At 23.9% G+C, this 19722-nt stretch overlaps 1 protein-coding gene across 1 annotated transcript; it reads right to left on the bottom strand.

Moving 5' to 3' along the window:
* Positions 1 to 31: 31 nt before the first annotated feature.
* On the bottom strand, positions 32 to 18832 carry LOC122850021 (cadherin-99C). Its single transcript, XM_044148975.1, has 21 exons — positions 18754 to 18832; positions 15514 to 15579; positions 14317 to 14495; positions 13629 to 13751; positions 11886 to 12149; positions 8181 to 8330; positions 7852 to 8070; positions 7570 to 7764; positions 7189 to 7476; positions 6516 to 6833; positions 5915 to 6055; positions 5299 to 5583; positions 4994 to 5167; positions 4346 to 4555; positions 4119 to 4250; positions 3762 to 3878; positions 3221 to 3619; positions 2429 to 3057; positions 1995 to 2228; positions 1222 to 1451; positions 32 to 1141 (listed from the first exon to the last, which is right to left on the bottom strand). The coding sequence occupies exons 6-21, from the start codon at positions 8223 to 8225 to the stop codon at positions 831 to 833; spliced, it is 3927 nt and encodes a 1308-aa protein (XP_044004910.1). The 5' UTR covers positions 8226 to 8330; positions 11886 to 12149; positions 13629 to 13751; positions 14317 to 14495; positions 15514 to 15579; positions 18754 to 18832; the 3' UTR covers positions 32 to 830.
* Positions 18833 to 19722: the final 890 nt, after the last annotated feature.

Below are 19722 nucleotides of genomic sequence, written 5' to 3'. Positions count from 1 at the left end.
TTTCTATGTTAGCCACTATTTGTGACCTGGATTTTTTTTTTTTTTTCCTTTTTTTTAATTCATACATACACATGTTCTACAAGGAACACAAAATTATACAAAATAAAAAAAAAATAAAACAAATTAAATTCTACATGGTCGATAGAATTTAAAAATTTATTATAAAATTATTATAAGACAAGCATTCAAGAAGACAAATTTAATTAATTATGACTGTGATATGATCAGTCGGTTTATTGATCGAGGTATAAAAAAAAAAAATATAATTGAACTCATCAATGTGGCTTTTTTTTTTTTACCTCAAACACTCGACAATCATTGTTTGAGTTATATTTAAAACTCAAATTATTATAAATAAGAAAAAATAATAATCGAAAGTATAATACAAAATAAAAATAATAATAAAATTAACATTCACAATTAATAATATTGCTGTTTTACACACTATTATAAAATTGAAAAAAAAAAAAATAATATTTATCTATTAAGTGCACATAATTAGTCACTTTTCTCTCACACTTAATAAACTATTGGATGGTAGCTGACTTGGCACATCTTTCGCATCATAAAAATAATAATAATTATATTAAAAATAAAATATACTTTTACATGGAATTAAAGAAAAAAAAAAACAAAAAAGTGAAAAGAAGAAGAAAAAAAATGTACAATACCTATCGAGTATTTGATTTTTTGCATTAAATCCTCTTATAAATTGTTAAATCCTGGTTTTACATATATTTATTTTTTCCACATCGATAAACTGAATTTTCAATTTAGAATCGATTTTACAAAATATAAGAGTTCAAGATGAATTTAAAAAAAATTCATATTTATAACTCGGTGGTTGTTTCCACTGGGCTTTGTTCACCTAAATATGTAAAACCAAGATGAGAATAGTCTTTTCTTTCTCTGAATGTAACATTGTCATTTGATAGACTTGTATTGAGCAGTTCATTATGATTGAATAGTGGATTTAACACTGGAGTATCAATTGTATTAATTGTATTTAAATTATTTGTTTTTTTTCTACCTAATGTTGTTGATTTTCTAAGTGTTTGCATATTTAAATCTTGATGATTATCTGTTATACTTGATGCACGTACGGTTGTTGCTGCTTCTGAACTTACTGGACTTTGTTGACCTTCAATAAAAAATTTTTAATAAAATTTAATAACAATAACAATTATAAAATTATAAAATAAAATAATGATTCAATCTTACCAGTGCTGTCACCATGATCTTTTGTAATATAACTAACATTGTCAAGACTAAATGCATGATTTTTATTACTAAAATCCAATTGTAAATCATTGTAACTATCATTGTCATCATTTGGTACACTCATTCGTAGTACTTGTGTTTCATATTCTTTTAAATCTGTTTCAACAAATACTGGATCATAGCGTGGTACAACATACAATCTTTGCATTCTATCTTTGTATGCTTTGTATCTAAAAATAAATTAATAATTTTTATTTTGTATAGTTGATTATGTAAATACTTCAATTGAGAGTTAATTGGTACTGTTTCATGAATATTGCAACATGCGTAATATACTCGAGGGACAAAATTTTACAAACTCATTTTGAAATGTTTAATTGGTCTGAAACTATATAATAAAGAGCGTTTGAAACACCCATTGAATTTTCAAACAAGTACACGATAAATTTGTCACATGAAAGACCGAGTAATTTTAAAAGAAAATCAAATTAAAATATCCATTTAATTTTCATTATATATTTTCATTATTAATGATCTAATAATTATTATGTAAAATTTTTAGTAAAAAAGAAACAAAAAATAAAAGATAAATTATGTAATTTGATAATATAAATTTTGATGATAATACAAATTTAAAGAAAAAAATTGAAAACATTATCAGGTTGGCAAATAATAGAGTTGTACAAATCGAAATCTGATAATCAAAATTTCGTTTTGAATATAGAGATAAGTTTAATAATTTATGTATTATGTTTAATTTTAATTGTGCTTACCTTGACCACGATATACAGATGTAAATTATACCAGCAATACCCAGTACAAATATTATACATGCAATGATAATTAGTGCATATGGAAAAACTTCACCACTAAATGCAGCAACTGCAGTTTGTGTTCGAATTGGTTCTGGTGCTGTCACTGGTGCATGAATATCGATTGCATTTGCACGTACAACTGTTGATACGTCAAATATTATAGATGACATTGTTGTCTTGTCAGAAATTACTCTGGAAAAAAAATAATTTACATATAATTATTAATTTGCATGAATAATAATTTATTTATTAACTAAAAGTGTCTAAAATAAATATTTTACGTTATGTAAATTATAATTGAAACAATGTAATTAAAAGTTTTCTATTTTTTTTTTTAATTTACAGTTTGTACTTAAATGCAAAATTATATAATATAAAAAATATATATATACCTTTGTAGACGTGTTGTATTTCGACTCAATATTCGTTCAGTTTTTGGATCAATCATATAAAACCAAACATCAGAATCTTGTGGATGACTTTCAACTGTATTATTTTTATTAACTGTTTTTCTAACAGCAATTCTATCAATGGCAACAATAAGATTTGTTTTTTCTTCAAGTATATTTATTATTTTTGATGCATCTTTTTGTACAATATCTGGTGATGCATCACGAATAACAAGAACAAGTAAATTTTCTTCATTTATTAAATTAATAATAACTGTTGCTTCATCAATATTATAATTAGTTGTTGAATTTGGATTATCTCTAACTTGTACATTAAATTTAAATGGTAGTTCGTCACTTTTAACATTATCAAATGTACTAATTGTCTTGATGATTCCTGATGATCCATCTAAATTTAAATATTGATTTCCTCTACCATCTAACATTTTATATTCTAATTTACCAAATTTTCCATTATCTTTATCTTGTGCTTTTAATTGAAGTACAGTCGATGAAAAATGTGCACCTGTTGGAATTGCTGTAAAATAACGATTTTTACGTAGACCAAGTGGATCTTCCGGAAATATAAATTCTGGCTTATTGTCATTCACATCAATCACTTGTATTTTTACCTGTAAAATAAAAAATAATATATTTTCGTGGAAAAATTCATTATTTGATATTCATAGATTCTCAATATTATTTCCAATAATTTTAGAATAAATTTAAATAATTGAAATTCAAAGAACTTTTTGTTATTAATTTTAATATTAAAAAAAAATAAATTAATCTTACCATTGTTGTATTTCGATGGGAATTTAAAATTCCCATTGATGATTCAAGTTTAATTTTAATTTGATATGATTCGGTATTTTCATAATCAAGTTTTCCATATTTTAATTTTAATGCACAATTTTTTTCTTCAGTTATACTTGACTGAAATAAATTATTTTCATTACCGCTATATATTTCACACTTGAGAAAATTTGACTCATGGATATGTGAATTTATAATGGTCAGAATTTTAATGAGTGTATTATCACGTGCATTTTCAGGTATATCAACATTATAAGAATCCTCGGCAAATCCTAGACCAACTTCTGGTGAAACTGTTGCTACGTGACGTACGTAAATTGGAACTGTTGTCACTGAAGAAAGTTGAGGATCACCAAGATCATAAGCCCTTACATCGACCTTAAAATAAAGTGAGCACGTTTTCTTTGTTAATTTTTCGTGTTTTTTTTTTTTTCTCTTGTCTCTTATAATTAAACATATTTATTATTATGTAAAAAATAAAAAAATATATTCATTAGATAAAAAAGATAAAAAATAATACCTGATATTCAGAATCTGTTTCTTTTCTTAAATCATCACGAATTGAAAGAGTTCCAGTGTCAGAGTCAATAACAAAATATTTACTTGCAATTCCTCGACCAATTATTTCATATCGAATCTATAAAAAAAAAAAATTTGTTCAAGGAAATATATTTTTAATTTAAAATAAAATAAAACCTTATTATAACAGATAAAAAAAAAATTATATTCAATGCCATTTTTTAATTATTTATAAAGGTCTTTTATAAAAATTTTTTCTTCTTCAATTTTTTGAATAACCTTTTAAATCATTCCTGACAATAAATTTAATACAAAAAAAAAAATACAGACAACTCAGACTAAAGTAATGCGTTATTACCTGATTACCCGGTGAAGTGCCATCAGAATCTTGGGCAACAAGATTGATCACCGTCATTCCAATTGGAACATTATCATCAAGTGTGATGGGTTGTGGAACTGTTGTAAAGACTGGAGGAATATCATTCATATCCTTCAAATGAAATTAAATTTTTTAATGATAAAATTAATTTTTTTACATAGAAAAAAGTAATTGAAATAATAAAATTATTTAAATATATATTTTACCTGAACGTTGATTATTACACGAGTAGTTGAACCAGGCAAGCCAGTTGTATTTTCAATAATACCAATAATTAATATATGCTGATTTTCACGTTCATAATCAAGACCTCTTTTTGTTTTTATTACACCAGTTTTTGAATCAATACTGAATAAATCATTGTCACCTTCTTTTATAAAATACGTTATTTGTTTTTTTGTATCTGGATCATTAGCCTGAAATTAATTACAAATATTTTTTAACTAACTATAAATATATTTTTTTTATTTTTTAATTAATCAAAAACACAAGTTTATTTTTCGTGATTAAGATCAAATTAATAACTTGTTAATTTTTAACTTTCAACTTTTTTTTTTTTTTTATTCTCATTAAAATAATAGAAGATCTAGAAATTTAATTAACTTTTATTTTAATATTAATTGTATTTATGGATTCTACACAAAACATTAACAAAATATATTTTATAAAAAAAATCCACCGTTTCAAACAATGGTTTCTCTTTCTTATTTTATATTGAGAAAATAAAAGAACTTTTGAAAAAAAAAAAAAAAAAAACACTTTAATAATGAATAAAGTTATCCAGAGGCCAGACACAAAAAAAAAAAAAAAAAAGAAAAAAGAAATTAAAGAAAGAATAAAAAAAATAATTTTACCATAACTTGTATAACCATGTAATCTGGAACATTTTCCTTGACCTGGGCTTCGTAACTACTCTGATGAAATATCGGTACTTCATCTTCAACATCGATAACTTTCACCGTAACAGTGGCTGTTGCCAAGCGTTGATCAGGAGCACCATCTCTTGCAGTAACCACAAATTTGTATTCCTATCGAAATAAAAAAAAAAAAAAGAAAAGTGGTGATACGTGATAATAAAAGTCTCAAAGAGTATTTTTTTTTTTGAATATTTTAAATTATCATTTTTTATATAGACATACATGTATAATTTTAAACTTACGTGATTTTGTTCATAATCAAGAGCAACTTTTGTTAAAACATCACCAGTTTCTGGATCAACAGTGAAAGGTATATCATCTGGTGCAAAATATGTTACTTCAGCATTGATACCCTCATCAGCATCTTCAGCATGTACATGACCAATAAGTTTTCTTGCTTCACCTTCTTTAACATCAAATTCATATGGTTGACTAACAAATTCTGGATTTTTGTCATTAATATCAGTAACTCTTATGTTGACTGTTGCTGAGCTTGATAAACCACCACTGTCTTCTGCTTTTATAAGCTAAAATAAACAAAATAAATTCAAAAAAAAATACAATTATAATAATAATAATAAAATTAGAAAAAAATACGGCTATAAAACTAAATTCAAATAAATTAAAGTTGCAACTTTAGATAGTAATGAAATAAAAAGAAAATATAAAATAAAAATTTTAACTGACAATAAAAATAAATTAAAGTTGGAAGTTTTGATATGGCTATGTAGATAACTGGATATCGAATAAAAAAGCTGAATCGACTTGCTTAAAAAAAAAAAATTAAGTGAAGATGATGATTACCATAATAAATAGGTATATAAAAATATTTTTTGTTTAAATAATTATGACACTTACCAGTTCGTAACGCGTCAAATCTTCTCTATCCAATTTTCTTATAACAGTTATGATTCCTGATCTGTCACCAATTGAAAATTGTCGTAAATCATTACCCGAAACTATCGCATATGACACTGGATCATTTTCAGGGTCTAATGCCTGTAATAAAAATTTTAATAAACATCTAGTACATGAAAATAAAATAAGTACTTAAAAAGAATTCAAAAAAAAAAAAAAAATATTCAACTTGTTTACAAGTTTTTGCAACATTAATTTCTTCTTCTTCTTCTTGTTGAAAAAAAAAAAATAAAACCAAGTTAAAATGTCATTTTTACGAATATAATTTTTTAATGTTAAAAATATTAAAAAGTGCTTAATGTAATTAGTTTTTATATTTATTCATAAAATAAAATGATTAAATCATAAACTTTTCAACAAGATATTATGTTAAAAAAATAAAATTAAAATGTAAATATTATAAAACTGATGTTTTAATATTAAATAAAACAATTTTTATCTGATTTTATTTGAAAATTCATAAGCAAAATGTTAATTAAATTTTAATAAATATATATACATGTATGCAATTATATGTTAATTAAAAATCAATTATACTTACAGTAATTGTAGCTACAGTTGAGTTGATTGAAGCTCCTTCACTAACTTGTACTTCATATACTTGTTGATTGAAAATGGGACTTCGTGTATTTGGTCCAGGCATAACATTAACTTCAACAATTGTATGTGAATACTTGCCACCCTTGTCAGTTGCCTGTACAGTTATACTATACTGTTCACCAGCATTTAATTTTCTAATTGATTCCATAACACCAGTTACTGGATCAATCTTAAATTTCTGCAGTCCATTATTTGATACATGATATATGCTATAAGTTATTTCAGCATTTTCACCTTCATCATTATCTGTAGCCTCAACCTGATATAAAAAATAATAATAATAAAATAAAAAGACATTACATTATGTTTTTTTTTTTTTTTTTTATAACTGTAAAATGTATATCTCGACACATAAAGTAATTAATATTCGTTGTACTAAATGTCAAATAAAAATAAATTATAAATAAATAAAAATAAAAAAAAATATAGTAATTGCAATTTCGCTTGGTTAGGCAATGCAGTGTAGTGGCATATTGATGAGTCAGAATGATATGTAATGAAAGATTTTAAATTCTGTTATATTGCAACATGATAAAATGAAATTTCATTATGTTATTTATCATAATCTATATATGTAACACAGATAAAATACAATTAGGTTTATATAAACTTACTTTAACAACTTCTCGTCTTGTTTCACCAGCTTGAACAGTTATTGCTGGTAACATTGGTAATTGTGGTGCATTATCATTAACATCATTTAGTGTTACAACAAATGACAATGGTGATGATGCAGCATGACCAACTTTTTCACGTGCAACAACTTGAAATGTAAAACGTCCTGGACTTGGTGGATCACGATCTAAATTTTCTTCATTTACAATTAATATACCAGTTTGATCAATTGAAAAAAATTTTGTTGTTAATTCAAAATTATAATTAGGTTTTGGATCTTCAGGACTCTGTAAAGTAAATAAAATTTAAATAATTATAATAGTTTTTTTTTTTATTTATTTATTTAAAAAGTATAACTGTTTATTTATATTTAAACTCACCAAGTCTGCATCAGAAACTAAAAGTTTTATTGGATTTCCATTCGCATCAATGACTTTAGTACCAGTTGGTGCATTTTCATCAACAAATCCTTCAACTGAAGAAGCTGTTATTGCTGGTGGATTACTATCAACTGGTTTAACAGTTATACTCAATTTCGCTGTTGCTGATCTTTTAGCTTCTGATACTTCAACAGCCTATTAACAATAAATATTAATTAATTCAAAAATTTTATAATAAATTGAAGCATTGAAATATCAATTAATAATAATGAATATAAATACCTTAATAATAATATCAAATTTTTTAGTAACAGTTGTATCAACAGCTTTAATTTGTCTTACTGCACCAGTGTCATGATTAATTTCAAAAAATTCATGATAATTTACTGGATTACCACTTAAAAAAGAATAATGAATTGGTGCATTTATACTGTCCATATCGATTGCCTGAATTTTCTCTGGGGATATATTGAGTATTCCTGATAATACACCACTGGATACCTGATAAATTATATTAATTTAATTTTAAAAAATTAAATGGATTTTTTTTATACGCTCTAATGCTTATGTAATTTATTTTTTAATATATTATTTTATTTATGAATACTCACACTGCTGAAATATTCAGTGTTAATACAAGCTCCATCAAGTAGCATACAGCCTTTATAAATAAATGAAGGATCTTGATCGTCATCGTCTTTGATATTAACTGTTAATGTTGTCGTTGATGTAAATCTTTCAGCCACATTTCTCGCTCGATCCTGTTGTCGACAAATTGATTGAGTCAATTTAACCATGAAGAATATTTTTTTTTTTATTATATTTATTTAAAATAAAATAACAATATTTGCCAAGTCAAAAACTAACATATAAAAATATATTGTAATATAAAAAATAATAAAATAATAATGAATAATAATTAATTTTTTTTTTTTTCTACCGACAAGTTGAATTATTGAAAATATACAACTAATGACAAATGTGGTTCATAAGAAAATATTATAAATTAAGGGTATCTTAATGATTGAAAATATAAAAAAATCATAATGGTCTCGTGCGGTAGTGTTTGTCAAAGAGAAAGAGAGAAAAAGATTCATCAAAAAATTCTCCATTATGAGAACTCAATCATCTGATGTCTTGGCTCTGGTAATTCCATGTTATTTTGATTCACTGTCGGCGCGGTTGAAAATTATTGGGTAATCTAGTTAGACTGAATGAAATTCTCAATTTATCCTGATGCTTTGTGCAAATCGAAACGAGTATTATTGTATTATATTATTATACTATAATATACTTTTTTCTTTCATTTATTTTTTTCCAAGTTTCATTTTAATTTTATTGTCATCTTTGAAATAAACATTTTATCGGATATCAAGTTATTTTATTTAACAAGTTATTTGATATGATTCAATATTGATTCAATTTTCTGTTGATTCAGAGAAAGTTGATACAACTAGTTGATAAAAATAATTGTATTTTATTTATTTATTTTTTTTATTTTCAATTAATTTTATTCATAGGATATTCAGTTAACTTTGGAAAATAATATGACAGAGTTATCCAACTATTGATGTAGAAAAAATATTATTTTTGCTTCTTAAAATTTCTTAGTATATATCTTCTACAAATCATAAACTTAGAAACTCTGAATCATTTGCAAATGCAAGTTTCTGGATGAAATATTTTTAGAATAATACATGAAGCATTTAGCATTTCAACTTTGACATGTTATATATAAAAAAATAATAACATTCAACAATAAAGTAAATATTCAACATGCTACACTTGAATTTTAGTGAATTTTTTATTATTTTTATACTCGTCATAATATAAAATCTTGTTGAATTTCTTTATGTACCGTTTATAAATGTCTTTCGAAAAAAAATAAAAATAAATATACTTGTATAGAAAACATACCGACATATAGACACTTTGATTCGCTAGACACGTGAGACAAAAAAAAAATATTAAGTTGATCATACGTATACACGAGGATTTTTTGTTTTTTATTTTTTTTCCAAAGAAATGAACGGGTTCTTTGTCACTGAAGCGTGCGAACTGCTATATATATTTATATGTATATACTGATAAAAGTCAATCTCAATATAATCTTGAGGTATCATCAGATTCTCCGATTGATCTTATGCGCGTTTAGAAGATGATACTTAAAAGTTTTTTGCTTATCAACATTCATGACAATTTCCGCAATTGTTTTTTAAAAACTGATCAGCTGATGGATGATAGGTTTATATAGATATACCGTTTGACGATTCAAGTGTGATAAAATCAACTCAATATATAATTGCAAAAAATAGATAATTTTCTTTCTAAATGGGCTATTATTTTTATTGTTTAAATGTATATTAAAATAATATATAATGATAGTTACTATACACAAGTTTTGATTAGCACGTGGGACGAAAGTTATAACCAGTAGCAATTTATACCAGACAATTTGTCTTGAACAAGTTTCACAAGAAGTTTTACAACGCAAAAATCAAATGTACGTCTCAAATGAAACTTTCATATGGTATATTTATCAGTGCAATATTTTTTTTTCATCATTTAACTGTCATTGCAACACTATAATGAAAAGTAAATGATTTAAATTGACATAAATTCTGTGATTAAACAAGATCCTCGATTTGAAACTTGTTCAAATTACATAAAAACAATGTCTCATCTTGCTCAGGATTATATCAACTTACAGAGCAAGATAATATAATTTGTAAAAACTTTGTCACAGTATTTTATTTTATTTTTAATCTAAAATAATATTATTTTTCATTTTAACCAAAAAACTCATGTCAGCATTATTTAAATTACAAAAGTTTGAGTTTTAAAATAAAATCAGTGATTCAAAAAAATATAAAACAAAAAAAGAATTATTACAAAGTATAAAAGTATTGATATTTTTAATGTCAAAAGTAAATATAGTTTTTTTTATCCATAATGCTGAATACTGACTTAGCAATTTTATAAAAAAAAAAAATAAAAAATGAAAGGAAAGCACATCTTTGATGCCTGACATGAACAGAATAATCATGCGATAAGAAAGCCTTTTATTTATCTTCAAATAACTATGCCAATATAGTTTTAAATTTTACAAAAGATTATATATATTATTGTTGTCTTTTGTTTTATTCTTTTTCTTTTAATAAATTTTTTATTCAAACTTATATAATTTTCTTTTTTTTCAGTATAAAATTAAAAAAATAAATTTCAAATTTATATTTAAACGGTCAGTGCACATTTATTAAGCAGTGATATTTAAATATATGTGCATGAAAAGCTAGAAAAAAAAAATAGAAAAAGTATAAGATTATTAAAAATAAAAAAATAAAAAAAATTGTATTTCTATACATGAGTAGGCAAGATATAAAATATCGAGGGTAAGCGATATGCAAATGTCTCTAGTGCGTGCATAATATGTACGATAAAAAAAAAATATATACTCCTTTAATTATTGAAAAGTCGTAAAGTAAAAAAAATAAAATGAAACGTTATTAAATAAAAAAAAAAATATAAAAGTTAAAATTAAAAAAATCTAAAATATATATTTAGTTAAAATTAAATACTAAATACACCTGTGTATTTGAATAATAAAATAATATTCAGAGTATGAATAAATGGCAATGCAAAGTGTGAGTCATACTGAGAGATTACAACCCACATGGATTTGACCAGTGTCACCAGTTATAACATAAACTGGCTCTTCACAACCTCGCCTTGAATAACGTCAATTTTAAATCGTTTTTTTTTCTATTTTTTTATCTTTCCTTTAGTTGATGATTTACGAAAGATAGCATCACATTGAAAAATGCTCAACATTTCAAATCTGATGCATAATTCAAACTATTTTCCAATGTAAAATTCTTCCGTGAGCAAAATAACAGATAAAAAAAAAATAAAAAAAATAAATGAATCATTAATGTGTCACCTTGTTGAAGTCAAGTTCTTTGATCAAACAACTTGGCTTGTAATAAAAATCATTTAAAATAAAATTATATCTTTTTAAATTTATCTAGTAAAAAATATACCTGATAAATCATTTTAATATTTAAAATTAATCTAAATATTTAATTATTAATAACAAGTTTTTTTTTTTTAAATTAATTTGAATTTAAAAAAAAAAAAAAAGATAGATAAAACTGGTCATACTTTATTAGCCAAAATGATCATTATTATATCAGATAAGTTTACATTAAAACAAATTCAAAAGATAATAATCATTAAAATATATTTAAATGTGTTTAATTTAAGTTAATAAAATAAACTTTATATAAATTATATTAATAATATAAAAAAATACTTACAGATGCCAAAATTGTAACAAGATAACGTTGAGTTTTTTCATAATCAAGTGTACGATTAACAGTCACCTGTCCTTGATGTGGTAAATTAATACTAAAATAGCCATATCCATCAGCAGTTGTAATTCTATCTCTACCAACACCATTACTGTTACCAATTTGTGATCCATCACCAGGTGCTATTGAATACTCAACAAGTCCATTGACACCAGCATCAGCATCAGCCGCAACTACATTTTGGAATATTGTTGATCCAACTGGTGTTAACTACAATAAACAAATATAATTATTTACAAAATATCAAGAAAATTTAAACGAAACTATTGTTATCATATTTTACAAAATAATAGGAAATGGCGAAAAAAAAAAAGGAAAAAAATTGCAAACAGTTGAAGAAACATAATGTATAACGTAACAGTCAACAGACGTGTATAAAATATTTCATCTAATTGCATTATGACGTACAAAGTATGGAATAAAATATTTATGAAATAATAATATTAAAAAATTTGAAAAATAATTGTGGAATGCGCGTCAAATTGTGGCAAGTTAAACCGGTATATATAGCTAACGTATCAACATTAATGACGCGAAACCCGTCGCAATTCTATCATAACGGTTTTGAGATGTGGATAAATGAAAAAAAAAAAAAAAAGAATCATCATAATATATATATTTTTTTTTGTCTTTACGGCTTTTATCCAGCTCTATAGACTATATAAAATGGTATTGCTTGTTAAAATCATTCAACGCGCCAACGACAAGATCTCCTGATGGATCCCGCAATTACGCGCCTTCGGCTAATTAAATTCCCTCGCAGACGACGTTAAAGACATTTATACAACATAACGAAACAAATATATATGAAATAAAAAAAAAGGAAAAAAAAAATTCAAGAAATAATGATAATAAATGAACAAACGAAAGTAAGAAAAACATGGAAAAAAAAAAAATACAATTTAGCGTTATGTCAAGTGTTTTTTGATGGTGAAATTTTGTTGTACAAAAAAAAAATCTAGCTAACTGCTAGAAAAGTATTTTATTATGAGTTTACCGCAGTTTAAAAAATAGTTAATTGTTATTTTACAAAAAAAGCTGAGTAACTGTTTTTAAAATTTTGAGGTAAATACCAGTAGTTAATAAAAATTTTTTAATAAATCAAGCTTGGTAATTTTTATCAGTGTAGTGTTAATTCATTATCAATGTAAAAATTAATGATTTAAAATCTCTTTTTTCTTCCAATTAAAAAACTTTAAATGTTTGGTTTTTTTTTCCTAATTATAAAATGTTTTAATTACTTTTAAAAATAACGAAAAATTAAAAATATTACATGAATATTAAAATTGAAATTAAATTTTGACTGATTATAAAAATATTAAATAATAATGTAAAATCTGTTTTAATCAAAAATTTTTTTAATAATTATTGTTTGACAATCAACGCCTGAACGGAAGTCATTTATACTTTCAAATGGCAAAAAAAGCAAAGTCCGGATGTTAAAATAGTAGCTACATTTTATACTAAATGTTGTAACAGACACTAGACGCCAGTAGTAAATATCATTAAATTTAAAAACAGGTGCATATTGCTTTCAATGTTACACTATTACTGCATCATAAATGATGATATAAAAATGATAAAAAAAAAGAAACACCATCAAATAAATAACAGTTTCATTGGAAGCTGTAAATTATTATTTTATATATATTTTTATGATGTTTTTGTTTTTTTTTTTTCAATACAAACCTCAGGTACTGTTGTTTCATACGGTGTGTTGATAAACTTTGGTCTATTGTCATTTATGTCAGACACCCTGACAATCACTGGTATGATTCGTCTTTTGTTTGTTGACCTCACTGTACATGCAAGCTGAAAAATTAAAAATTAATAAAATATTTAAATGACAATACCAAAACGGTACTCATGTCGCAATTGTATTGAAAAATTTATCAAGAATTTATTTATTTTTTTTTAAAATCAAGGTACAATTCATGTGTAGGAATTTTGATCAAGCTTTAAAAATTTTATGTTGTTAACAATGAATTATAAACATATAGAAATATTCGAAAATAAGGAAGTTACATTTTCATTGCCAAACAGCAGACCTTTTCAAATTCAATTCCACCTACCTGCTGTTTGTCTCGAGAGAATAATGCTGAGTCAAAAAAAAAAAAACAAAAAAAAATACCAAGAAGATAAAAAGAAAATAGAATAAAAATTCTTTAAAGAAATAAAATAACGAGATTTAAACCGTTAGATGAATTAACAGCGAAAGAAAAAATGAAAAATGTATTGCAAAAAAAAAAAAAAATTCAATTAGCTTTGTGTAAATATGCATGAAAAAAAAAAATAATTATTGATTATAATTTAAATTATATTAAAATAATAATGAACTAAAAAGTTGTAAAATAAAAATAAATTAAAATTATTTTACCTGAAATACAAGATGTGATAAATTTTCCTTGTCTCTATCCAGGGGTTTTATTAATTTTAATTTTTTACCATCCAAAGTAAATATTTTAATTCTGTTGGGAAATGTAAGATCCAAGGTGGTCTCATTGTATGGATTTCCAACTACCGGAAGTTCTTCTGGTACGGTTGGCTGATCGAATGCTGTGTAAAAAAAAAAAAAAAATTAAACATAATTAAAATAATAATAAAAAATAAAATATAATTCATCAGAAATAATTTACAATTCTGTCTACGTGAAATTGAAAAAAAAAAGTCAATAATAAATAAATAATAAAATAACACTGAGTTTAAAGAAGATAGATTCATCATCATTATTGAAAATAACTCTAGCTTTTTATAATTGATTTTTGTATTGATGATGTGCATTGATTATTGTCGATATTGTTGCACCACAATATTAATAAAACAGATATAATAAGTTAAGGGTTAATGATCATCATGAACTTGAACTTTGTTTTTATAAAAAAAAAAAAAAATGAAAATAAATCATGATTATCATCAAGTGTGTTGTGGTGGCTATATTACGAGGATGATTTTTTTTTTTCAATGTATATGTAGCCATCATCAATGTATAAAATAAAATTTTGTTGAAGCGTATGAGCATGGAAAATTACTTCCTCATATATATGAAGCATCATCAAATCGAGTATAGAGATAATTGATGTGGCTTGTACGTTAATATTACCTAACACTTTGCAAATGATTGTAGGATGTACTAGCTCGTTAGTGACACCTCAGTTATTTAATTGGTGTACAAAGAATATATACATGTACACTATTATCATCACTAGATCATAACACCTCTACACGACACTCGCATGATAAATAATAATTATTATTATAATAATACACTGTGTAAAATGAGATTAATATTGTATTTTAATGTTTAAAATGACTACAGAATTTATTAGATCATTATAAAAATTTAGTTGGTATATATGATTTTCATATTAATATGAAACAAAGTTTTGAATTAATAAATAATTCATGATTTTTTGTTGGCAAGATTCATATTTTTATGTCTTTTATAAAAGTTTGCCAAGAAATTTTTATTTTTAATTTAAAATTGATTTTTCATTTTATTTATTTATTTATTTTTGTTATTATGGAAAATATAAATTTCTAATGTATTGATAAAAATATAAAAACAAGTACTTACCATCACCACGACTTTCTTCAATGTCCAGAATGATGTTTGATTGACCAGTTGACTCTTCACACAGGCCTATAAATGATAAATTCAACGTGTCAAATAAACAAGTGGAGAAATATATAAAAAAATAATTTATAGTGTGAAAAGTGAAACTACTTGATGATTTATTTTTACAAATTGTTGAAAAGCTGATATTGACAAATTGAGTCTCGATTGAAAGTAAAAAAAAATTAGTGACAAAGTTGTAGCAAGATATTTTATTTTAATGGGAAATTTACACTCATGATATTTTTTGACCATAATATCCAGTCGTGATTCCACATCAGAGTAAATTTATTTGTCGTCATATATTACATACAAGGTGCGAACTTTTTTAAATTGAATAATAAAATACAATGCACCTGTAGATATGCCCCATGATATTTATTTAATTTATAGTTTGTTTGAAAGCTGTCTTTTTGTTGTACTGGGTCGTACAACAAATCAAAATTTAAACATCAATTTTTTTATATAAAAAAATATTTAATATATTTTTCAATTTTCATTGGGATAAAATATAATATATTATATGGCTTTGATAGAGATGAATTTTCATTCAGAATTATGATGGATATAAAATTCCTCGAAATATCAATAAACACAAATAAGTATATGTAAATTTCATTTTTACAAAAATGAATTGACAATTTTTCGTATCCGATGATTCAATCATTCATGTCAAAAGCTTTTATTTAGAAATATAGATATTTTTTTATTTGATTTATTTTGATAATAAAAATATAAATTTTAAAAAATATTACCGAATTAAGAAGTCTCAGTATGAATGGTATTGATGGAAGAGTATTTGGAAATGGAAAATACATTTTTATATGAAATTTAACAAAAATATATGATGCAAAAATCTATAAAATCCAAGCTAAAAAAATATGCGTCCGTTCAATCGGCTATAATATAAGAGACTGCTACTGTATATTTATTTCAGGGGGTTTTGTTTTATATATTCACAAATTTTCATAATTTTTCAGCTTTGCGTTTGTTGTTAAATAACTAAATTAGAAAACTAGGAAAATATAGGCGTCTGTTCCACTGGCTATACCCCGATCCAAGCCATAGAACAATGAGACAGAGAGATATTAGATATGTAATGAAAAATATGACTCAAAATGTCAAATAAGAATGAATAAAATGACGAGTAAATTTACTTGTTATTATTTTTAGTAGTCTATAAAAAAAAATATATAAATATATGGCTACATATATATTCTCAAGAATTTAACCTTTTAACTAGTCAGAGGCGTTTATTTTTTCAGCATCAATAATATTTTCTCTTCTATTTATTTTTTCTACCTATTTAATCATTGATTTATAAATAAATAAAAAAATCATAATAAATAATAATTTTATTATTAAAAAATAAAAAATAAAATTTTAAAAAATATGAAAATAAAATTTTAGAAATCATTTAAATAAATTAGAAATTCAAAAAAAAAAAAAAAAAAATTCATAAATATCGTTTTATAAATGCTTTTTTTTTTTTGTTAACTTATACGCTTACATCATGACGTTATAGCGGTAAAACTAGTGTAATATATAAATATTATTTTATATGAGTCATTTCAATTCAATATGAGAAAAAAAAAAATTACACACGCGATAACACGATACTTTTAACACAAGTAATAAAAATTTTACGATGTAATAAGCTAACACTTTTCAAAAGATGAAAAAAAAAAATAAAATATATATATCTGACTTATAGTCTATTTGAAATGTCTAATATATATATTTATTTTTTTTTTATAAAAGATTGCATACTTTCCACCCCATGCACATGTATTTTTGTTGCAATTTTTTTTTATCACCAAAAGTTATCCTTTGATTTAAAACTTACAGAGTGAAAAAAAAAAAAAAAAAAAAATTAAAAAATTACATTTTAAAATTTACTTTTGATGTGCACGTCTTGAATCAAGTTCCTTTTTTAAATTAAAAGAGAAATTTTTTTTCCGCATTCTTTGATGCAGTGGTAACCATTTGACTTTCTTTCTAATAATCAAGTTTATTATGAAGAAAAAAAAAGTTAAAAAAAAAAAAAACCACAATAAAAAATAAACCTACAACTATTCTCATATTATATTTGTGCCTGTATAGTATTACTATTTTTTTTTATTTTAGTTTAACCAGAATGAGTATATTTTTGTGGATATAAGGACGAGTAATTCTGTATGTGGTTTGGACGCATTTTAGCAGTAAAAATGAAAAACATTTCTCACGATATATCCTTAGGCCAAAAACATTATACATTATATATATATTCACATGTAATATATACATAAAGAGTAAATAAAGAAGAAGAAAAAGAAGAGAGGGAACAATTTTATGTGGTGATTTTGTGTGTTCACCGCAGTCAGACTTCTTGTCTAACCCATGTAAAGCCCCAGAATAAATATCGGGCAATTGCGCAAAGAGTAAATCAGCTGGGGCGTGTTAAGTTCCAATGGAGAATGGGCACTCTCGTTACATTACGCGTTGTATATAAGGATATCACTTGAATATAACACCGTGACCTGGTGAGCGTTTATGTTTAATATCAACATCTAGCCTCAATCCTATCACAAATCCCTTGTGCCAATCTGACAATAGCGAAAACCAATCTACGAGCTTAATACAAAATATATTGTATGCACAGAAATAAATTTTAATCTTTTTTTTTTTTTTGTAATAGGCTCAATGTATTTGCACTTGATGCTTTTTTTTTTTTTATTTTTTTTTGCATGTCAATTGTAAATTAAAATTGATCCATCCTTTTGTTTTATTTTTTATAATTCTATATATTTTATTTATTTTAATTTTTATTTGACTATTGGTTACTTATTCATTTTTTTATTTTTTTTTTATAGGTATAATCAAAATACACAATGGACATTAAGTATCTATCGAGTGGGTGTAAAATTATCAAGTTTATTGAATAAAATTATATTGACAGAAAAAATTTATTTGTTTATGATAATTTTTTAGTTGAGTTTTGTTATTGTTTTTTTTTTTTTTTTTTTTTTTGAATGTTATGATTGTTTATTTATTTATCTATTTAGTTATTTATATTTTGTGTTGTGGTAAATATAAAAAAAAATCAATCGGAAGAAAAATATATTTCATATAACAATTGATTTTTTTTTGTCATCTGTTATTAAATCTTGGATTTATTTAATAAAAAAAAAAAAGTTATGAGAAAATAGAATTTGTATTTACCTGGTTTGGAAGTGACATTTTCAGGTATCAGAATGAAACACAATGAAGAAAAAAATATCCAGCCAATAGTCGAAGAAACCTGTGAAAAAAAAAAACAAACATTAGCTTGATTTATAAATTTATTTATAAATAAATTGTTTCAGTTGAAGATGTTTTTCATATTTTTGTAGTTTAATAATACCAATTGAAACAAATCACAACGTTTTTCCCTATTTATTATAAAAAATTTTGAATTTAATTTATGTTATATTATCATCAATATTAATTTTAATATTTACGTAATTCTATTTGTCAGAAAAATTTAATTACAATTTATTAATATACAAATTGAGAATACAAATGAATTGTATAATATTGTTATATTAGTTACACTTGAATAAGCTTCGTTTGTTCACTCGGTTAAATGACAATTTCATCGCAATATTTAATTTTTATATTAAATTCAAATGAATCATACGTAACAGTTATATATAGTCAATTAATTTACTTAATTAATATAGCGTAAAATTATTATTTACTTTTTTTTTTATGAAAAAATAATGGCGGGTTCGTCAATGCCAGATTGCCAGTACTGCGTCAGATCAAAGCAGAGGGTTTACCACGATCACAATTGAATTTTAATTAATAATCTGTTAAACTATTTATACAGTTCATTTTTTAAAAATTGTTTCTATTTTTATTTTTTAATATCATTGATCAACCAATTAAAATTATATATTGGTATTTATTTATGAAGATGTTTTTGATAGGTAATTAAGTCTTATTAAAATTTGAAAAGTCTTAATTGAAAAAAATAAAAACCCTGTCAACTGCAGTATGACAAGAAACAGTTTTAATTTTAAACGTGAAAATTACATGTCTCGATTATTTTTTTTCTATGTATTTTATTAAAAGTAATCAATTTATTGATAAAAATATATTTTCAATTTTAAAATACATTTTCTCTAATGAGTAATTTAATATTGAATT

Source organism: Aphidius gifuensis, linkage group LG2 (assembly GCF_014905175.1).
Source record: "Aphidius gifuensis isolate YNYX2018 linkage group LG2, ASM1490517v1, whole genome shotgun sequence".
Classification (NCBI taxonomy): domain Eukaryota; kingdom Metazoa; phylum Arthropoda; class Insecta; order Hymenoptera; family Braconidae; genus Aphidius; species Aphidius gifuensis.
Note: the sequence above shows the minus strand (reverse complement) of the source record. Positions and strands in the feature narration are given on the sequence as shown.

Excerpts from the sequence above, each read along its gene's own strand:
- LOC122850021 (XM_044148975.1), bottom strand. The coding sequence starts at position 8,225 with ATGCTACTTGATGGAGCTTGTATTAACACTGAATATTTCAGCAGT. Across the intron at positions 6,056-6,515 it reads CAACTGTAGCTACAATTACT|GCATTAGACCCTGAAAATGA; the intron begins GTAAGTATAATT and ends TTTTTATTACAG. Across the intron at positions 1,452-1,994 it reads ATCTGTATATCGTGGTCAAG|ATACAAAGCATACAAAGATA; the intron begins GTAAGCACAATT and ends ATTTATTTTTAG.